The sequence below is a fragment of a genome, unplaced genomic scaffold (assembly GCF_019419815.1).
Source record: "Pyrus x bretschneideri cultivar Hongxiangsu unplaced genomic scaffold, Pyrus_bretschneideri_v1 Contig57, whole genome shotgun sequence".
Taxonomy (NCBI): Eukaryota; Viridiplantae; Streptophyta; class Magnoliopsida; order Rosales; family Rosaceae; genus Pyrus; species Pyrus x bretschneideri.
In genome coordinates this window covers 1,770,357-1,791,539 of record NW_025999795.1, presented here as the reverse complement: position 1 = coordinate 1,791,539, position 21,183 = coordinate 1,770,357, and the positions used below count along the sequence as shown (strand labels likewise).

Genomic DNA, 21,183 nt, shown 5'->3' with positions numbered 1-21,183 from the left:
TGTGATGATTGTCCAGGACGGGGCTGACACGGAGGCATTGCAGAGGAATATTGATTATGTTTGTGGCCTGGGGTTGGATTGTGGGCCAATCACACAAGGTGGACCGTGCTTTGTGGCCTACACAGTTAGAGCCCATGCAACGCTTGCCATGAATGTCTACTTTCAAGCAAGAATAATGTTTAGCTACTCAGAGATAAAGTAGGAATTTCTATTTAAAATTATTTGTATTTGTATAAAAAAAAAACTTTTTGATTATGATCAGAATTGTTAATATTATGAATCATTTTGTAAAGATTATATCTGCAAAAAATGAATAAAAAATAAGGTCGTTTGGTTAATCTATTGTAACAAATACATAAACAGTTCGTAAAACTTTTATCAATTCCATTCATCTGTATTTATAATTATATAACTAAACAATTTTAATTTTGATTGATTTTTTACAAAAACAATCTTTATAGAATGATTTATATTACGAACACTTCCGATCATAAATACGAAGTTTTATATGCTAACAACAAAATTTTTTAAGTGGAAACCCCTACTTATTCTTTGAAGAGAAGGGTTATGATTGTGAGTTTATACAAACTGACGCCACCACTGCCGTCGATCCAGTTAGTAAGTCAGTAAAAGGACAGGTGGCACTCAAATTGAAAGGCCACAGAGAGGCTACAGGTAAGAACAGGTGTAGAAGATTTGAGTTCGCTCGTACTTAACTGGTTTTGACCGCGGAGCGCCCGATCGTTTGTTGTCTCCTATGCGGTGCGCTCTGATCTCCGGGGAGCAAAACGCTCTCTCTCTTTCTCTCTAAAAGTCCAATCTTTTTCTCTCCCTTTCTCTCTCTAGTTCTCCCAATTTTCTAGGGTTTTAGCTCGTCGTTTCAATCGATTTCGATTCTCCTAGGGTTGGGGTTTTAGGATTTTCCGCAGAGAAGAAACAATGGGCGGAGAGTGGCAGCAGCTCCTCCAATCGATAATCCTCGGCCTCATTTTCTCCTTCCTCCTCGCCAAGCTGATCGCCGTAGTCATCTCCTTCAAGGAAGACAATCTCAGCATCGCTCGCGCTCGCACTGCCGCCCCCGCCGATGTCAATCCGCCGCCGCCAAAAACCGAGCCGTGCGACGACCCGCCTCGCTCCGCCGATTTGAGCTCCGCGGCAATCGAGGCCGAATCGGTCGTCGCCGAGCACGGCAGCGTCAGGAACGAGAGCAGCGAAGGTGGCAGTGATGATGACTGGGAAGGTGTGGAGAGTACGGAATTGGACAAGCTGTTCAGCGCAGCGACGGCGTTTGTTGCGACGGCCGCGGCGGATCGGCAGAAGGTGTCGAGTGATGCGCAGTTGAAGCTTTATGGGCTTTACAAGATTGCTACTGAGGGTCCCTGCAGCGTGCCGCAGCCATTGGCTCTGAAAATGACTGCTCGCGCCAAATGGTATTTACTCTACCATTACTTTTTACTGCAAATTTACTTCCAAGATTTAGGGTTTATTTATATGGGTCTTATTTTCAGCTTGATAAGGATGGGCAGTGTGTTCTTGGATTGGTTTTGCTTAATATCAAGATTAGCCAGATTTAATTTTGCCCTAATTGTAATGTTTTTACTGGGTGATTGGTGAATTAGGGGTGGTTAAACTGTGTATCTTACTTTAGAAGCCGACTTGCCGTGGTTTTGAATATTTTTGCTCGGTGATTTCTTACAGGCAAGCTTGGCAGAAATTGGGTGCTATGCCTCCTGAAGATGCTATGGAGAAGTACATTGATATTGTCACAGAGCTTTATCCTAATTGGGCAGCAGGTTTGACTGTGGTGAGTCTTGATTCTTTCGTTTTCGACTGCAAATTTTTGGTACTGCTGTACATTTATACTTACTTTCTGTTGGTTTTTCTGGTTTTGTTTCGTCTCTTGACATATGATTACTAGAAAAGCAGAGGAGGTGGAGATGGTAGTGCACCTGGTAATGATTCTAAAGGACCAATGGGACCGGTTTTCAGCACCTTTGTTTACGAGGAAGAATCTGAACAGGATCTGTAAGTATTTTAGGTCTACTAAGCATGGGAGGGTTAACTGTTAATATTTACACATCCCGTCAATTATTAGTTTCTGTTTCTTGGAAATAAATATAAAAAAAAAGTACTGCTAAGCTATGCTTGTTTTTACCTTTCAGAAAGATGGATGCTATTCATGCCTTTGCCAGAGAAGGAGAAGTGGATAATTTGCTTAAATGCATTGAAAGTGGTGTTTCAGTGGATCAGAAAGGTTTGTTTTCTTCCATCTGATTCTTTAAATAGCTTCATTAAGTTTCAAACTAACATATCGTAATTAATCCATTTATACTTCCATAACTACGAAGCCATGTATGGTCGTTAACATGGTTATATACTGTTCGGAAATTCAGCACATAAATTGTAAAGCTTGAAAAGACTAAGGCCAAAAGCTATGGTACCCCAAGTTCGACTTCATACTGATCCAGCTGCAGATCTCTCTTAACCTAGCTTTTATTGCTTGTTTCTCAGATGAATAGCACGCCAGATGTTTCTTTCTTTCTTTCAATACATGTACATGGCTTAATATTTTCTTGATTTTCTCTGGCAGTTATTCTCTCCTCACCCAGAAAATGTTTGATTTGTTTTTATTGGTGGTCTATCATCCTACCCTTTATGTTAGGATGTTAAAGGAAATTTCCTTTGTGCAACTTTTTATGTGCTCGTATGATGCTGGTATCGCCCTAAAACAGTTTACTTGCACTGATAGCAGATAGTGAGGGAAGGACCCCATTGCATTGGGCTGTGGATCGTGGGCACCTGAACATGACAGAGCTGCTTGTTAACAAGAATGCCAATGTCAATGAAATGGTAGATTAAAAGACAAACATTTATTTACGGTAGCAAATTTGTAAGTTTTTCCCGATCCCACCCCCTGTTAAGCAATTTTAAATATCTATTCTTTTGGTCTTGGAAGGACAATGAGGGCCAAACTGCGTTGCATTACGCTGTTATGTGTGATAGAGAAGGCATTGCTCAATACCTTGTGAAGCAAAATGCCGACACGAGTGCAAAGGACAACGATGGCAACTCTCCATGTGATATCTGTGAGTCAGACTGGCCTTGGTTGCAGGGTGCAAAGGAGAAGAGTCACTGACCGACCACGGTTTACTTTGGTTTCCTACGGCCCTAGTTATTTGAAATATTCCTGGGGGATGTATATTGGCGATGTATAACCCAATCTTCTCCTAAATCTGTTGTCTTCTGAAAAGATTTCAAAGGATAAAGCAGTATGTGTATGTAGTTTTCTACCTCGTCGTTGTGTAACCTCCTTTTTTAGGGTTACTCGTTTTCCCTATCGTGGAAGGGAAGGGAAAGGTTGAAATCGCTGGGTGTAACTTGTACGGTATAATGCATATCAAAGGCCTACTTTTTGCCACCGGTCTAATGCTTTCATTTGTTGATGAATTGTTGTCCCTAATACCTTTCTATAAGTCCGTAAAGAGGTTTGTAATATGATCTGATCTCGGGATGGGATAGTCTCCCGATTTACCAATTTAGTTACCGAAAAATCTTTTAGCGAAATAAGATTTACCAATTTAGTTATTTTTTTTTAATTAGTTTTGGGTTGTTGATCTATGAAAGTCTCGTTCTCTCTTTAACAACAAAGTAGAGCATATTTCGTGCTCGGGCCAAGCGAATTGGGCTTTTCATATTTGGGTTAGGCCATGGCAATGCTTCAAATATTAGTCTCGACTTCTACGTCCAAGCATGAAAAATATATTTTAAATTCTAGACGTGTGCTATCCACACATTCTTTTTTATTTCTCACACATCTCTTGTTAATTTATGTCCGTTGATCTTCTTCAATTCATCCGATCCAACAGCCGAAAACTAAAAAGATGTGGGAGAAGTAAAAAGGGGTGAGTGAATATCACACCCCAAATTCTAAACTGAAAACCTTGAATAAACCTGGACACACAGCTGCCTGAGATATTGCTAAATTAGAACAATTAAAGATGTCCCCCCAATCCATCTCTATTAATAAAAGCAAGGGGCAACATTATATCCTCTATGTACCTCTCACTTCTAACGGTCACTAACCATTTCTGCCACCACCCAAAATATTCAGTTGGTCTTTGGCTGCTTATCATCACCACCTTGGCTTCTTCTTCTTCTTCTTTGATGCCAAGCAATGGCGAAGGCAGTGGTCTACGCGCTACTTGCCACCGCCTTTATCTTTCTTCTCGTCATGCTTCCCTCCAAACAACGTGGCCCCAACCACCGCCGCCGCCGCCACCACCCCCACCCCCTCCTCGGCCTTAACCGCCGTCTTGGCTACACGGGTCATGCTCCCATTTTTGACCCCTTGGTAGCCAAGATGGAGAGGTACGCCAAGGAAAATGGATTCCCAAGGGGAATGAATAATCTCATGGGGTTGGCGGCACACAACGATCATCCCATGATGCATTTAAGTGAGGTGGAAGAAGTACATGAATATATTGGCGATGAGGGAAAGTTGAATCTCACGTTGAGGCTGATTAATTTGTTCCCGTTGATAGACCAGGCGCCAAAAGACGGGTTCATTAGCTCTAAAGAGCTCGAGCAATGGGTCACGAAACAAACCTTGGAGAGGTTGAATTATAGCACACAGAAAGAAATGGAATCGCACGATAAAGATGGTGATGGAACAATTTCTTTCGCGGAGTATCTGCCCAAGTTTTCCACTAAGGATCTAGGTATTTAACTACGTATACTTATTGCTTTATATGTTTGTGAATATATACGCAGAAATTCTCCGTGCAGGACGTACTGTCTGTCTGTAAGAAAGACGGGATGCATTAAAAAAAAACTTCTAGTTTCTTCAACTTTGGTCTCCAACTTTGGTGAAACAGCGAAAAACAGAATGGAGCACGGAGAAGCTGGATGGTGGAAGCAACAATTTGAGAATGCAGATGCTGATAAGAACGGATTACTAAACTTCAATGAATTAAAAGAGTAAATATAATTCTCCAAAATTTAATTTTTGAGCATTTTGGTTCAACATAAATATTTATATGTTTAATTTGTATTTTTGTTGCAGTTTGTTGCACCCAGAAGACAGCAACAATGAAGAAATTCACAAATGGCTGTTGAGAGAAAAAATGAAGTACATTTTCTCACATATCTTCTCTGTCTTTCACACACTAAACATATTAATGCCTTATCTGAATAATTTGTTGCAAATTAAGGAACGGATTAACGAAATGTTTGCCTATAATTTACAGGCGGATGGACAAGGATAAGGATGGGAAAATGAATTTCAGGGAGTTTTTACACAACGCTTATGATAATTACAAGAGTTACGTAGAATTTGAAACGGGCGGGAAGAATGTACCCTCGCCAGAACAGAAATTTACAGAACTTGATGTGAACAAGAACAGGTATGCATGCATGCCTTGAACCTCAAGCTAACACATTTTTTGACCTAATTTTTTTTCTTCCTTTGCTGCCAAGGTTATAGTTTACAGAACTTTACTAATCTCTTTTGAAATCGAAACATGTTTGACAGACTCTTGGAAGTGGAAGAATTGAAACCAATCCTGCATTACATTCACCCAGGAGAATTGTCCTATGCTAAATATTATGCAAGCTTTCTGATGTTGGAGGTTAGTAATGTTTCAATCGGTGTACTCCTATCAATGTGATATGATGAAATGAATCTGAAATGAAATGCGTGGCATTGTTCGATTCAGGCCGATGGTAACAAAGACGGAAAATTAACGCTCGAGGAGATGCTCGATCATGATTATGTTTTCTACAACACAGTCTATGATGGCAGCATCAACGAAAATCTTGATGAAGATTTGCATGACGAATTCTGAAGCGTGATGGCCCGGGAAATGCACTTTTCGATTGTTTTTAGCGGGAGCTTATCCTAATTGTGTATTTATTTTGTCATTTGAAACATATAGAAGAGCAAAACAAAAAATTTTGCTTTCATTAGGTTGAGCATTGACTCAAAAAGTAGTGGTAACTGGTATATACCTAGGATAGGTATTTAGTGTTGTGTGAAACGGTTTTAATAATTAGGAATGTTTTTGTTGGAAGAAAATAGAAGAAATCACATGAAAATTTCAGTTGTTTCCTCTTCATATTCCCTTAGAATTGATCTGCATTTTTTGTAAAATCTCTCAACTGTTATATTCTCCCACTTGGGCGAATGAAAGAACATAGATTCTAATATGATCGATGTATGGGTTGACTGCACATAGCAAAAACATTTCCTCACCTCAGTTGACTCTTCATCATCGTCAGTCAACCCATACATCGACCAAATTAAAATCAACATTTTTTGTAAGTTGTAATTACTCTAGCGCAAACATTTCCTCACCTCAGTTGACTCTTCATCGTCATCTTCATCATCATCCCACTTGGGCATCTCCTGCAAAAGGGCGACCACTTCTTGTCCATCATCGACTGTATTACTTGAATTAATTTAACTACCTGCTCATTTGTGGATGTAACAGCATCTATACCGCTGGCGGCCTACAACAAAAAATACTCAAAATTCCAAAGTGATTACGACATGTAATACAGACAAGATATAGAATGAATGCAGCGTCTTAACAGATATATCCACTTGATTTTACATACATAGATAACCATATTCTTCGACTCCAGGAAAAATACCCCTATATACCAAATTCGTTTTTATCTTTCCAGAGCAAAGTACCTCACAAATTATCCAATATGCGGCCCACCATTTTCATTACCTCATCAAGAATCTCAGGCTTAAGATCCCGAGTACGGAGATGGGCGACATGCCTGCACAGATGGACGACATGCCTGCACAATGGCAGTTACGAGTTAGAACATTTAAATTAAGAAAGAAGGGAATAATTATAGAAAGTGCAATAGCATAAGCAGCATGCATGGTATCAATATTTACTCGCTTGGATTCTGCTGTGTTCATGAGGAGCTGCTTCTTCCATTTTCTTGTGCTGTTCAAAATCTTCTTCCATTTTCTTCGTAAGCTAGATGGTTGAATCTGAATGGCAGACGAGATGACAGAAGAGAATTATGTATGAAAAGAAACAATCAATTTATAGCTAGCTTCAAATTACTGATTTGTTTTGAAAATGTTCAGTTACATATATGTGCTTACAGTATTATGGCCGGCAACGTCAATGCTGTTATCATCCGCAGAATCGAATAACCCCTCAACAGAGCATTAGGGTTAGGGATAGGGTTAGGCAGTGACGGATATTTGAACTTTGGGGGTCCCAATCTTAAAAACCAAATCAGTTTATTCATTTAGTGGGCTTGTTGTGCACATGTAAAAATACATCGGCATATGCCGAAGCAATTATGATATAGAGAGAACTCATTGAGTGCTGTTGACACGACATGTCGACATATGCCTAGCATGCATCACATTAAACATTCAGCAAGCATAAAAGTGACCAGTACCAAACATTCGGAGAATCCTCAGAAGACTTTCATATGTATACTTTTCGAACTCAACCTGAGACCACCTTGGTCCCTATTTCCATTCGCCCCCTGATTGGGGTTAGGATTTTGTTTACTCTTTTCCAATTTCAAAAACAAGAGCGAAAACTTACTATCTATACCATGACCTAAAAACCAGCATTTATCAACCGAATTATAAAATACCAGTTATACTCATTTTACATACGGTTTAAGAAACCAACAGTTACAAATCAGTTACTTGGCCCAAAAGAAAAATTAAAAATAATAAGAAGCCCAAGCTCTCAGGTCCAAAAGATGGGCCCATAACTTTCGGCCCGAGTCAATTCGCACGAAAACTTATTGCCTGCAAATGTGCGCTAATAAAAGGAAAATTAATAAAAAGAGTTTGAAAACTTTAAATTTTAACGTTAAGGATAAAATAAAAGGTAAAATAAATAATACCAAAATCAACTTTTAATGTAAAAATATGATTTTTCATTAGAACAAACCGTACGAGAGCTTTTCTTTAAATTTTCTACTATAAATAAGCCCCACGAAACAAAATTATTGCAACCAATTTTTTTGAAAAAATAAAAAAAAGAAAAGAAAGAGAAAGTTGATTGCTTTCTGCAATCCGAGTCCATCCCAGCAATTTGCTTCTCTGTCCTCTGCGTCTGTCTCTGTCGCTATCTCCGAGGAAGACTTTCTGCTACCGATCCACATCCGTACGCTCCCTTTAAGGTTCATTTTTCAGGTAATTCCATCGCTGTCCTGTTCGAAAACGTCGATGCTGTTCCAGTGGTAACTAGGATTTTTGCATGCTTCTGTGTTTGTCTGATCCTGATTGTTCCGGTTCGATTCGCTGAATTGGAATTTGATGCGTTAAGGTTTCGAGTAATTTGATGGCCTAGGGTTGCGTTTTGTGATTTTTAAGGTTGTTTTTGTTAGTGTTTATTGGAGATGTAGGCAATTTTGTATGAAATTTCACCCGATCCATGAAATTGTTTGTTACTGTGGTTTGGATTTCTTAGTGGGGGATTTGTTCGGTTGTGGATTTGTTTGTGCATCCGTACAACTAGGCGCAAAACCGAAGACCTGGCGCACTCAACGTTCTAGGATCTATACAGCCGACCCCACGTAGCACGTGGTGGGATAAAACTTGGTTGTTGCTGTTGTTGTTGTTATCCGTACAACTATGGTTTTTGGTGTTTGGATGGAGTAGGGTTTTTCGTTGCTTGCATTTGAGAAATTTAAGGATATATATATATATATATATATATATATTATTGTATGGGTAGGTTTCCTGATGATTTGCTGACTTGCGGTAAAATGTTGTTTTCCTGCCAAGTTTGTGTGTGTATTTCCTACTGATTTCAATATTTAAATATACGCAATCGTTACACTTTGCAGTGCGTTGATGAATGGTTTTCCGGGCAAATTCAGGGGTTTGCAGTTTCAGTTAGACTTCTTTCTGGAAACCAAATTGGTGGAACGGAAAAGATTTTCTAGCCTAATAAATTTTCTATTCTTGCATGATGTTAATTTTTTCTAAACCTGATTTTCGACAGTTTTTTGCTCTCTGTAAAATGCTATGATTTATTTGTCTCCTATCCTCTTGTATTTCTCTAATATGTCTAAGCAATTAAAATTTTACACTCCCAGATACTATACATCAATGGAAGTTACCCAGGTGCTTCTGAATGCTCAATCTATAGATGGAGCGGTACGGAATCATGCTGAAGAGAGTTTGAAACAGTTTCAGGAGCAAGATCTTTCATCGTTTTTGTTGTCTCTTTCTAGAGAGCTAGCAAATGAAGAAAAACCGGTTGAAAGCCGAAAATTAGCAGGTCTGATACTTAAGAATGCCCTGGATGCTAAAGAACAACCTAGAAAGTTGGAGCTTGTTCAAAGATGGCTTGCGTTGGAAACTTCTGTGAAAGCGCAGATTAAGATGTTCTTGTTACAGATCCTCACTTCCCCTGTAGCTGATGCCCGTTCAACTACCTCTCAAGTTATTGCAAAGGTTGCGGGCATTGAGTTGCCCATGAAACAGTGGCCGGAACTGATTGGATCACTATTGTCAAATATTCACCAGTTACCAGCTCATGTAAAGCAAGCCACTTTAGAGACTCTTGGGTATTTGTGTGAGGAAATCTCTTCTGATGTCGTAGATCAAGATCAAGTGAATAAAATACTGACAGCTGTAGTTCAGGGTATGAACGCAACTGAAGGGAACAATGATGTTAGGCTTGCTGCTACCCGAGCACTGTACAATGCTGTGAGTTTTATTCAGGCCAATTTTAGCAATGACATGGAGCGTGATTATATTATGAGAGTTGTTTGTGAGGCAACTATGTCCCCTGAAGTGAAGATTCGACAGGCGGCTTTTGAGTGTTTAGTTTCCATTTCTTCATCTTATTACGAGAAATTAGCCCCTTACATTCAGGACATATTTAGCATCACAGCAAAAGCTGTAAGGGAAGACCAGGAACCTGTTGCTCTTCAAGCCATTGAATTCTGGAGTTCGATTTGTGACGAGGAGATCGATATATTGGATGATTATGTGGGTGATTTTAGTGGGGACTCTGATATTCCGTGCTTCTACTTTATCAAGCAGGCAATCCCTGCCCTTGTCCCTATGCTTTTGGACACGCTTCTTAAGCAGGAAGATGATCAGGAGGAAGATGGGGCTTGGAATATTGCTATGGCTGGGGGGACTTGCCTTGGGTTGGTTGCTCGGACAGTGGGAGATGATATTGTTCCACTTGTTATGCCTTTCATCGAAGAGAACATAACAAAATCAGATTGGAGGCAAAGAGAAGCAGCTACTTATGCGTTTGGTTCCATCTTGGAGGGTCCTTCGCCAAACAAGTTAACATCTATTGTCAATGTTGCTATGACGTTCATGCTCAGTGCCTTAACAAAGGACCCAAACAACCATGTGAAGGACACTACTGCCTGGACATTGGGAAGAATTTTTGAATTCCTTCATGGTTCAACTATGGATACACCCATAATTACCCCAGCAAACTGCCAACAGATCATCACAGTTCTTCTTCAGAGCATGAAAGATGTTCCAAACATTGCTGAGAAGGCATGCGGTGCTCTCTATTTTCTGGCCCAGGGCTATGAGGATTTTGGCCCGTCATCTCCCATTGCTCCTTTTTTCCAGGAAATTGTACAGGCTCTACTCACTGTTACTCACAGACCAGATGCGGGGGAATCACGATTAAGGACTGCTGCATATGAAGCGTTGAATGAAGTCGTCAGATGTTCGACTGATGAAACTGCCCCCATGGTGTTGCAACTTGTTCCCGTTATCATGATTGAACTGCATCAGACTCTTGAGGCCCAGCAGCTTGCATCTGATGAGAAAGAGAGGCAGAGTGAACTACAAGGACTTCTTTGTGGCTGTTTACAGGTCATTATTCAGAAACTAGGTTCATCAGAGCCCACAAAATATGTGTTCATGCCATACGCAGATCAGATAATGGGACTTTTCTTGAGGGTATTTGCTTGTAGAAGTGCTACTGTCCATGAGGAAGCCATGCTTGCCATTGGGGCCCTTGCATATACAAGTGGCCCGGATTTTGCAAAATACTTGCCTGAGTTTTACAAGTATCTCGAAATGGGGCTTCAAAATTTTGAGGAGTACCAAATCTGTGCTGTCACGGTTGGTGTTGTAGGAGATATTTGTAGAGCAGTGGAAGATAAGATTCTTCCTTATTGTGACGGAATTATGACCCAGCTTCTCAAGGATTTATCAAGCAACCAGTTGCACCGTTCCGTAAAGCCTCCTATATTCTCCTGCTTTGGTGATATAGCTCTTGCAATAGGAGAGAACTTTGATAAGTACTTGATGTACGCCATGCCAATGATTCAGAGTGCTGCAGAGATGTCTGCCCACACAGCAAGTGCTGATGATGTAATGACAGAGTACACCAATTCTCTGAGAAACGGAATCTTGGAGGCATATTCTGGGATTTTCCAAGGTTTCAAGAACTCCCCGAAAACCCAGGTTTTGATAACTTATGCTCCGCACATCCTGCAGTTCTTGGATAGCTTATACAAGAGGAAAGACATGTGAGTTGATCTACAGTTCCGTTGTTATTACAAATTACAATTTTTTGTTGTGTTTTTCTGACATTTTATTTTTAATTTACTTGCATGTAGGGATGAAGTGGTGATGAAAACAGCCATTGGTGTCCTTGGAGATCTAGCAGATACACTGGGAAATAATGCTGGTTCTTTGATACAGCAATCTCAATCGTGCAGAGACTTTTTAAATGAGTGCTTGTCTTCCGAAGACAATTTGATTAAAGAATCTGCAGAATGGGCCAAGATGGCCATCAGTCGTGCCATTTCAGTTTGAAGCTACTGCCGTTCGGTATATTCTATTTGTTTGGAGTCCCTGCATGCATTTGGGTGTTGAGTTGGGTCATAGGATTGCATGTGTCAAGCATCGCCATTTTCAGACAACTGAAGCTGTCAGCCTTCAAGTTGTCACTAACTTGCATCATCTCCAAAAGTTGTGACTAACAATTGCATCAGCCCTCAGGGCTTGGGTCCTGGTTTTGTCAAGGAGGAAGAGCGGGTAGTGAGTGTTCCAGAAGCGGGTTAAGGCCTGCAATCAAAACTAACAAAATTCTGTGGATCACAGATTATGTGGCATTTGAGGGGAAGGTAAGTGACATTCATGAAGGCCACATTTCTGTGTCACTGAGGTGAATTGCGCTCCGAATGCCAAACAAGATCTTGTTAACCTAAACCACCACCCCTGATGATTTCCTCCAACAAGGTTGGGGTCAGAATGGATGAATAATGCCTAATTTTGTTCGGGTGCTGGCATCGTATCACTAACCCAAGTGCCGTATTCCTGAAAATCCACATAGCAGGTCTTCATTCCTGAATTTTGTCCACTCCTGTTATCTTGTTTGCATCTCATCATATTTTTGCTTGTCTTAGTGCGGATTCCAGAGTATTTCCTTAGCAACCCAGACTACCTCCAGTTCGCTCAAGGTCTGTCCGTCACCATGAACTCATGGAAACGCAGATCCTACGTTGCATCAGTCGTTCATTCTCAGTATTGATCATTGTTAGAAGGTCAAGTTAGCTATATGTCCCATACCATATGCATTCATAAAATCATTGTTACGTCGCGTTTTGAAAGACAGATGAACTTTTTTCTTCTTCTTTGCTTGGGGAACATGTAATCATATTTTCTTTCGGGTCATGTCGCCTTATGGAAGTTTGTTATCATTAAACGTCACGAATTGTGATAGCATAGCTAGGATTATTTTGTTGGGAAGTTTGGGAGAGGCATTGTATTTGTGTATCTGCCTCAGTTCATGTGTTGTTTTTAAATGGATATCTTCCAGAATTTTATGCATAGCTATACGCTTTGGTTGAATTATTATCGTGTTGTTTGAGGCTTTAAGATTTTGGCATTGGAAAACTATGGACACGTTGACGCGCTTGGAATTTTGCATTATTTAAGCTCGACGTTGTGGAAGTGCACTATGACTTTTTGGGAGTGCTAATAATCGTTCGGTAATTTTGGAGTGCTAATTGTTGTTTAGTAATTTTGGAACTAGGATTTTCTGATTGGAAGGTAAATGTAGGAGTTGGATAGAAAGTGATAAAAAAGTAGGTCTGAGAAGAGAAGATAGGATTGCCTCGTTTTGACCATCACAAATATTTACTTAATTGAGAATTAGAATTATTTCGATTTTTGGTTTTCTTGCGTTTTCCGTACGCATCTGAAAATTCAAGAATCAGATCGATTGGGGGGGGCTACTTCCTTCGTTGATTCCATTCTCGATTCTTGTACTTTCCCGAATTCATTTTTCCTCGTTCCAAATAAGTAAACGTGTCATGAATTCATCCAAATTTCTGAAGGGACAAGAATATGGTAGGTTTCCAACTTTCAACTTTAAGGCAAGTTCAAAGAAGGTGGTGTGAGCTTTTGTGATATGACTGCCACCAATACAATGCAATACAATGCAACCACTTTTACATATATTCCACATCGTTTTTGGTAGTGGAATTGGTAATCCCCCCGCCACACCATCTGAGGTCAGTCATGACTGAGTCCTTATGAAACCAAAACCAAAAGAAGTGGATTTGATGTTATTAAATGGAGAGGTCTCGTTTCATACGTAGGATTGGATTAGAATGAGTAACTCTCTGATTTCAAAGTATGTAGGAAAAATGAAAAAAAAACTAATGTGCAACTAGAGGGTAGAACACGGATTACATATGAAGAAAACTTGTGCATTCCAATATCCTCTTCATAGTAGAGTAGATGACATGAGTTTTCTTAGTCCAAAGAAAAAAGAAGCATAGAGGGGGATTGAGATCTTCTTCAGATCTCACTCTGGAGGTATGGACCGGGCAATTCGGACTGTTCAAGAGAAAGAGAGAGATATATATTTGGCCGTTGGAGAGAGAGGTTGTGTGTGTGAGGTGGGCTATTGAAATTGACTAATGGAAACCGCACGATTTAAATTAAATGGTTCGAATTGTTTGGTCCATAGGCTTCAGACTGTAAAATCTAGAGAGAATATGAATCCCATAAAGAGGATGACATCATGACAGTAAGCAATCCAAAATGAATAGAATGTACCACTTTGTGTTTAAGCTGGTGACACCAAATCCCTGTAGAGAGAGCACTAGCTACTTCTCTCCCATCCATGCTATGGAGTAAGGACTAAAATCTTATGTTGCAAGGAAGTTTTTTTAGAAAATTAGAATTATATGTCTCATTTTAGATTTTTGTAGACTAAACATTTTTGCTTTTTGAGTTTTTGATTAAGCTTTTGAAACATTTGATTAAGATACTCAGACTTGAACTACTTCACATTAATTGAAATTAATTTATATTTAAATATCTTCCATATATTTTAAATAATTTCAACTATATTTAAGTCTAAAAATTTAAACTTTTCAAATCTAAATGTAAACCACGCCAAATGGAAATGTACCAATATTAAATGAAAACGTACCAACGTCAAACGAAAACGTATCAATCCCGAATTAAAACATACCCAATTATAAACTATATTAAAATGAATATTCATCTTTTTGGAATGTATAAAAATATGTTTGATTCATACACAATGCTCTAGACAGTCTTGTTTTTTCATTTTTGGTAGATAAGTGTCTCTAGAACAACTTTTAGTTTATTGGAGATAAATCCTTATTATTGTAGATAATGCTAAATAATAACGATAAATCATATAATTTTGAATTAACAAAAAAGGCTATTGTCCGTTGTGTCACATCCCGGCCCGGGACGGATCACTTCCCGGGCCCGCTCCACCACCGTAGCACGATATTGTCCGCTTTGGGCTTACCATTCCCTCACGGTTTTGTTTTTGGGAACTCACGAGCAACTTCCCAGTGGGTCACCCATCGTGGGATTGCTCTAGCCTCCTTCTCGCTTAACTTCGGAGTTCCTACGGAACCCGAAGCCAGTGAGCTCCCAAAAGGCCTCGTGCTAGGTAGAGATGAGAATATGCATATAAGGATCACTCCCCTGGGCAATGTGGGATGTCACACGTTGATTAATGATTCTTTTTATAAAAATAATAATAATAATTAATTAAAGTAATTTAAACTTTTACATTGTTAACGACTCTTTCTATAAATAAAAAAAAATTGATTAAAGTAATTCCTCATTATTAGGACAAAAAGTAATAAAACTTATGTTTTGAAAACAAACGTACCAAAAATTCAAATGTACCAAAAACTAAATGTACCAAAAATTCAAATATACTAAAAATTCAAATGTACCAAGAAGCCAAATGGATCAAAAATTCAAATGTACCATTATAATCAAATGTACTGATATAACCAAACGTACCAAACAATGAGTTTTGTTACATTCTATTTAATTTACTAAAATAAATATTTTAATAAAAAATAAAAAAATCTTAAATCATCATAATAAGAGATGCATAAAAATAGGAGGAAAAAATAGAATGCTAACGTGAATAGGCTTCTAATGAAATAAAATTAAAGTATCAAAATTGTAGGGAAAATGTTTAATCAAATCTGCAAAAGGAATAGATGTTTAGTTTATGACATTTAAAAACGAGGCATCTATATCAAAATGTCCCAAATTTTTTTTGGCAAACGAGAGAAATTTACTTATATTAGAAATATGTTACTGCGAAAATATTTAAAGTCAATCGTGTGCTAATTAATTAACATGTGTTATAACTTCCACGCTTGTGATATAATCATGATAGTTCCCGTTAGTCTCTCTTGTAATATGGTTCCCCCGACAACCTAGAACCTTTGCCGAGAACAGAGTTTAATTTGTGGATCAACATGCAAACACCATCATTACCGACAAAAACTCTATTAGGAGATGATTAATTATTGAAACTTTTCTTTGTAGTCTTAAATTAATGTTGGATTATCAACTAGTATTGGACCATGTTCGTGTTGATATATATAGTACTTCAAGCAATGTTTAAAATATCGGTCTCAATAAAAATATCGATATATAAATTTGTGAAAATATCGATGGATATATCAATATGGATTTCAATATCAACTGCTTTCGATGGAAATAATGAAAATTTAAAATGAAACTTCAGAGAATGTCAAACACTTATTTTGACAAAATATAAGAGTTTCTTCGATATTTAACTGAGATGTTGGAAATATCGTTTAAATATGTTGATTTTAGCTAAAATTTAAGAGTTTTTCTGATATTTAGTGAAGTTTAGACTTCATCTTTCCATATTTTTCTATGATTTTTCAAATATTTCCATGAAAATATTAATAATATCGAAGAAATTACAAATACTGACTTCAAGAATGTTGACTTGCTCCCCTCACACCATGATCATAGTGCTCTCCCTCTCCATCTAGTGGGTCACTTCTTCCCATTTGATTTTCTCCTGTAGTCCACTCTAGCCTTATGTTTGCTTGTCTTCATCCATTGACCAGGCAGAAAGTGATCGATGTAAGCAGAAATTTGAGGACCAAGACCACATTTTCCACTCATGGTGTTTGGTACCACGGAAAATGCAGTCCATGAGGGAGAGAGGAGAGAGGGAGACAAAGAGGGAGAGAGAGCATAATATGGCTTGAATTTCCTATAGAAAATGATGGATGTCTTGTGTCATTGTGGAATTTAAAAAGCAAAGTTCCATTACGAAATTTACTTGTAGATGAGGAAAACGTAATTGACATTATCAAAGAAAAGGATGCCAATACTTTTTCTGTATTTTAAAGGAAGAAAGATTTCAATAAGACAACCTAATTACGTAGCTAATTAGACATTTTTACATAGTAAGATTCCATGCATTTAGAGAGTTAAATTTAACTAGAGTCAGATGATACACATGTACAGAAAACCTATATCATTATGAAAGTAGCTAAGCTGACCAGACACGTGATGCCCTACCCTGAAGTTTACAATCTTGAAACTTTAAGTAAGTCTAGGGTTTTTGTAGTATTCATCTCTTGTCATGATTCGAACAATTTCTTTGCAGACCATGAGCCAAACAAATCTACTTAGTTTATTAACTTTTACTGAAACAATGGGCACTTGGAAGGTACATATGTAACCATTGAAACAATGGGAGAAGCATATCTAAATAAAGGAAAGAGATCATCTCCGGATCTTTTCCACCAAATTTAACAATCTGGATCCTTTAAATTTGATCCAATGGCTAAAACAAGGGGTCTCTTTAAAAATTATAATAATTTTAGCCGTTGGATCAAATTTTAAATGCCCAGATTGGTGGATTTGGTGGAAGGGATCCGGAAAAAATCCCTTTCCCTAAATAAATAGCTTCGACTAGGAATAGGATCCTATTTGTGGGGATCCAGAGAATCAATCAATCGTATCCATTTACCGTACATCGTGTGGTTATAAATTATTTTAAAATTTTAATTTAAAATTGAATATAAATAGTACCTAACAAAAACTGATCGTAAGATGTACGATAAACGAATACGAATAATCGATTTCCAAATCCCTACAAAAAAATAAAAAATAAAAACCCGGAGAGGATCCTTGTCCCTTCGACTAATCTTACTATGCATCAATGTCGACACAAAATCGTGAAAGGCAGGAAAAACAAAATAGGGGAGCAAATTAACATACTAAAAAGTGATAAAAAGTTAAAACCCCAAAAAAGTAGGCTGAAAATAGCTAGAATTTGGGACCTGGATTTTCTCTCCGCCCCTTTATGTCTCTTCCCCTCCCCCTCCCCCTCCCCGTCCTTTTAATTTGAACTGTTTAAAAGAAATCTGATGCTAAGTTATATTATATATTTAACGAGTTTTATTTTATTTATTTTTAATAAATAAAATAAGATTTATAAAATATGTGACACAATTTCAAATCATCAGATTTCTTTTAAACAATTCTAATAAAATAATAAAATTAAGGAATATATAAATAAGAGGAGAGAGAATCGTCCTCTTAGAATTTGAGTCATGTAAGGAATATTCGTCCTCTTAGAATTTGGGCCAGAGCCATGCAAGGAATATTCGTCCTCTTAGAATTTGAGCCGTGCAAGGAATATTGTTGCTTTTGTTTCCACATGCATCAATATATATTTTTCTTTTACTTGAAACCAAAGAAAGGAAATGGAAACAGGGCAGTTGACTTTAAGTGTTGTGGGCAACATTTGATTCCGCTGCTGTTGGACTGTGAAGAAGTGCACACAATTGAAACACCAACATCTCTCTTTCTCTCTCTCTCACACACACACACACACAAAAACACACGCATTGTGCATACGCTTCCACTCACTCCCTAACTCTGACTCCCGGTTAGCATAAAGCCCACCCTCTCTTCCCCCACCTCCCCTTGCAAGAACCATCCAGGATTCTTCACCATTTGAACTATTCATCATACAAGGAAGAAGAAGAAAATAAGCCATGGCTGTTATAATCAATGGCTTTCTTCTTCTGCAAGTGCTTTTCCACTCTAGCTCTATGTTTGCTTGTCTTCATCCATTGACCAGCCAGAAAGTGATCGATGAAAGCAGAAATATGAGGACCAAAACCACATTTTCCACTCATGGTGTTTGGTACCATGGAAAAAGAAGTCCATGAGGGAGAGAGGAGAGAGGAGAGAGGGAGACAAAGAGGGAGAGAGAGCATAATATGGCTTGAATTTCCTATAGAAAATGATGGATGTCGTGTGTCATTGTGGAATTTAAAAAGCAAAGTTCCATTACGAAATTTACTTGTAGATGAGGAAAACGTAATTGACATTATCAAAGAAAAGGATGCCAATACTTTTCTATATTTTAAAGGAAGAAAGATTTCAATAAGACAACCTGATTACATAGCTAATTAGACACTTTTACATGGTGAGATTTCATGCATTTAGAGAGTTAAATTTAACTAGAGTTAGATGATACACACGTACAGAAAACCTATATCATTATGAAAGTAGCTAAGTTGACCAAACACATGATCATGATGCCCTACATTGAAGTTTACAATCTTGACACTTTAAGTCTAGGGTTTTTGTAGTATTCATCTCTTGTCATGATTCGAACAATTTCTTTGCAGACCATGAGCCAAACAAATCTACTTAGTTTATTAACTTTTACTGAAACAAGGGGCGCTTGGAAGGTACCCATGTAACCATTGAAACAATGGGAGGAGCATATCTAAATAAAGGAAAGAGATCCTCTCGGATCTCTTCTACCAAATCCATCAATTTAGGTCCTTTAAATTTGATCCAATGGCTAAAAACAGAAGCCCCCTTTAAAAATTATAATAACTTTAGCCGTTGGATCAAATTTCAAGGGCCCAGATTGATGGATTTGGTGGAAGGGATCCGGAGAGGATCCCTTTCCCTAAATAAAATAGCTTCGACTAGGAATAGGACCCTCTCCAGATCCTCTTTGTGGGGATCCAGAGAATCAATCAATCGTGTCCATTCATCGTACATCGTGTGGTTATAAATTATTTTAAAATTTTAATTTAAAATTAAATATAAATAGTACCTAACAAAAACTGATCGTACGATGTAAACAGACACGAATGATCGATTTCCAAATCCCCAAAAAAAAAAAACCCGGAGAGGATCCTTGTCCCTTCGACTAATCTTACTATGCAACAATGTCGACGCAAAATCGTGAAAGACAGGAAAAAACAAAAAAGGAAGCAAATTAACATATTAAAAAGTGACAAAAAGTTAAAACCCCAAAAAAGTAGGCAGAAAATAACTAGAATTTTGGACTTGGATTATCTCTCCGCCCCCTTCTGTCTCTTCACCTCCCCCTCCTTTTAATTTGAACTGTTTAAAAAAAATCTAATGTTAGACTTATGCTATATATTTAATGAATTTTATTTTATTACTTTTATTCAATAAAATAAATAAAATAAGATTTACAAAATATGTGACACAATTTCAAATCGTCAAATTTCTTTTAAACTGTCCAAATCAAAAAATAAAATTAAAGAAAACAGAAATAAGAGAAGAAAGAATCGTCCTCTTCGAATTTGAGCCATGCAAGGAATATTGTTGCTTTTGTTTCCACATGCGTCAATATATATTGTTCTTTTACTTGACACCGAAGAAAGGAAATGGAAACAGTGCAGTTGACTCTAAGTGTTGTGGGCAACATTTGATCATTCCGTTGCTATTGGACGGTGGAGAAGTGCACACAATTGAAACACCAACATCTCTCTCTCTCTCTCTCTCTCTCTCTCTCACACACACACACACACACACACACATTGTGCATATGCTTCCACTCACTCCCTAACTCTGACTCCCAGTTAGCATAAAACCCACCCTCTCTTCCCCCACCTCCCCTTGCAAGAACCATCCAGGATTCTTCACCATTTGAACTATTCATCATACAAGGAAGAAGAAGAAAATAAGCCATGGCTGTTAGAATCAATAGCTTTCTTCTTCTGCAAGTGCTTTTCCTCTCAGCACTTCTCATACTTCCCTTATCTTCAGGTGAGCACATATACTCTTCTTCTGCATGATATAATGCATCAAGGGAGATGTGAACTTGAGTGCATATAGGGCTCGTCCGCTTTACCTTGAATCCCATTTCTGTTTGCATGTAACTGTTTTAGGTTAGCCTAATAAGCTGACATAAGTACCCTTTGTAGGCATTGTTAATGAAGACTTCAAGGACGGCATTGATCCCATTCACTTGCTTCACAAGGTAGAATATCTACTGTTTGTTCTAGGGTTTTTTTATCATAAATACATCATTAGTTACGACAAAGATTAATTTTCCTGATCATGCTTAATTTCTCTTGCTAACAACTTCTTTATTATGATTACGAAGAATGGCGTCCGAATATATTCGAGGAAGCTTTGGAGGCTCGATGCAGAAGTGCACGACTACGACGATGCAGGACCCAACCCTAAACACGATCCTAGAAGGAAACCCGGCAGTGGCAGGAACCCATGAGACTGCCTTAATTTCGGCTTAATTATTAGTCAAGTAAATAATGAATTAATAACACTAGCGTTTTCTCCCCAGAAGGCGCCTACGAGGTTTCGATCACGTATAAGCAAACCTAATATAGCAATCCGAACGAGTTTCTTCATCGATATATATATTGTTGTATAAATCTTGTTTGTGTGTGAGTGTGTGTGGCTACATATGTGTATGAGCAGTGTAAAATATGTACTTATCCATTGCTTTGATAATGAATGAATAATTAAAAACTCTACACAGGTCTTGCAAATCTCACGATTCTGTCGATTCGCTTCCAAATGACGGAGTTTTGATTGCATTC

The 21,183-nt window shown here is 38.1% G+C and overlaps 4 protein-coding genes across 4 annotated transcripts; all 4 read left to right on the top strand.

The window, feature by feature from the left end:
* The first annotated feature begins 878 nt into the window (after nucleotides 1-878).
* LOC103943400 (acyl-CoA-binding domain-containing protein 1) lies at nucleotides 879-3,418 on the top strand. The gene is made up of 6 exons (XM_009353700.3): nucleotides 879-1,430; nucleotides 1,699-1,804; nucleotides 1,919-2,025; nucleotides 2,163-2,254; nucleotides 2,753-2,850; nucleotides 2,957-3,418. The coding sequence occupies exons 1-6, from the start codon at nucleotides 940-942 to the stop codon at nucleotides 3,134-3,136; spliced, it is 1,074 nt and encodes a 357-aa protein (XP_009351975.2). The 5' UTR covers nucleotides 879-939; the 3' UTR covers nucleotides 3,137-3,418.
* Nucleotides 3,419-4,174: 756 nt separating this feature from the next.
* LOC103943398 (calumenin) lies at nucleotides 4,175-6,240 on the top strand. The gene is made up of 6 exons (XM_009353699.3): nucleotides 4,175-4,718; nucleotides 4,875-4,977; nucleotides 5,063-5,128; nucleotides 5,247-5,402; nucleotides 5,531-5,627; nucleotides 5,715-6,240. The coding sequence occupies exons 1-6, from the start codon at nucleotides 4,175-4,177 to the stop codon at nucleotides 5,841-5,843; spliced, it is 1,095 nt and encodes a 364-aa protein (XP_009351974.2). The 3' UTR covers nucleotides 5,844-6,240.
* A 1,754-nt stretch (nucleotides 6,241-7,994) lies between these two features.
* Nucleotides 7,995-11,823, top strand: LOC103943397 (importin subunit beta-1). Its single transcript, XM_009353697.3, has 3 exons — nucleotides 7,995-8,185; nucleotides 9,094-11,514; nucleotides 11,605-11,823. The coding sequence occupies exons 2-3, from the start codon at nucleotides 9,107-9,109 to the stop codon at nucleotides 11,801-11,803; spliced, it is 2,607 nt and encodes an 868-aa protein (XP_009351972.1). The 5' UTR covers nucleotides 7,995-8,185; nucleotides 9,094-9,106; the 3' UTR covers nucleotides 11,804-11,823.
* An 8,245-nt stretch (nucleotides 11,824-20,068) lies between these two features.
* LOC103943401 lies at nucleotides 20,069-21,117 on the top strand. Its single transcript, XM_009353701.3, has 3 exons — nucleotides 20,069-20,386; nucleotides 20,545-20,600; nucleotides 20,727-21,117. The coding sequence occupies exons 1-3, from the start codon at nucleotides 20,308-20,310 to the stop codon at nucleotides 20,850-20,852; spliced, it is 261 nt and encodes an 86-aa protein (XP_009351976.1). The 5' UTR covers nucleotides 20,069-20,307; the 3' UTR covers nucleotides 20,853-21,117.
* Nucleotides 21,118-21,183: the final 66 nt, after the last annotated feature.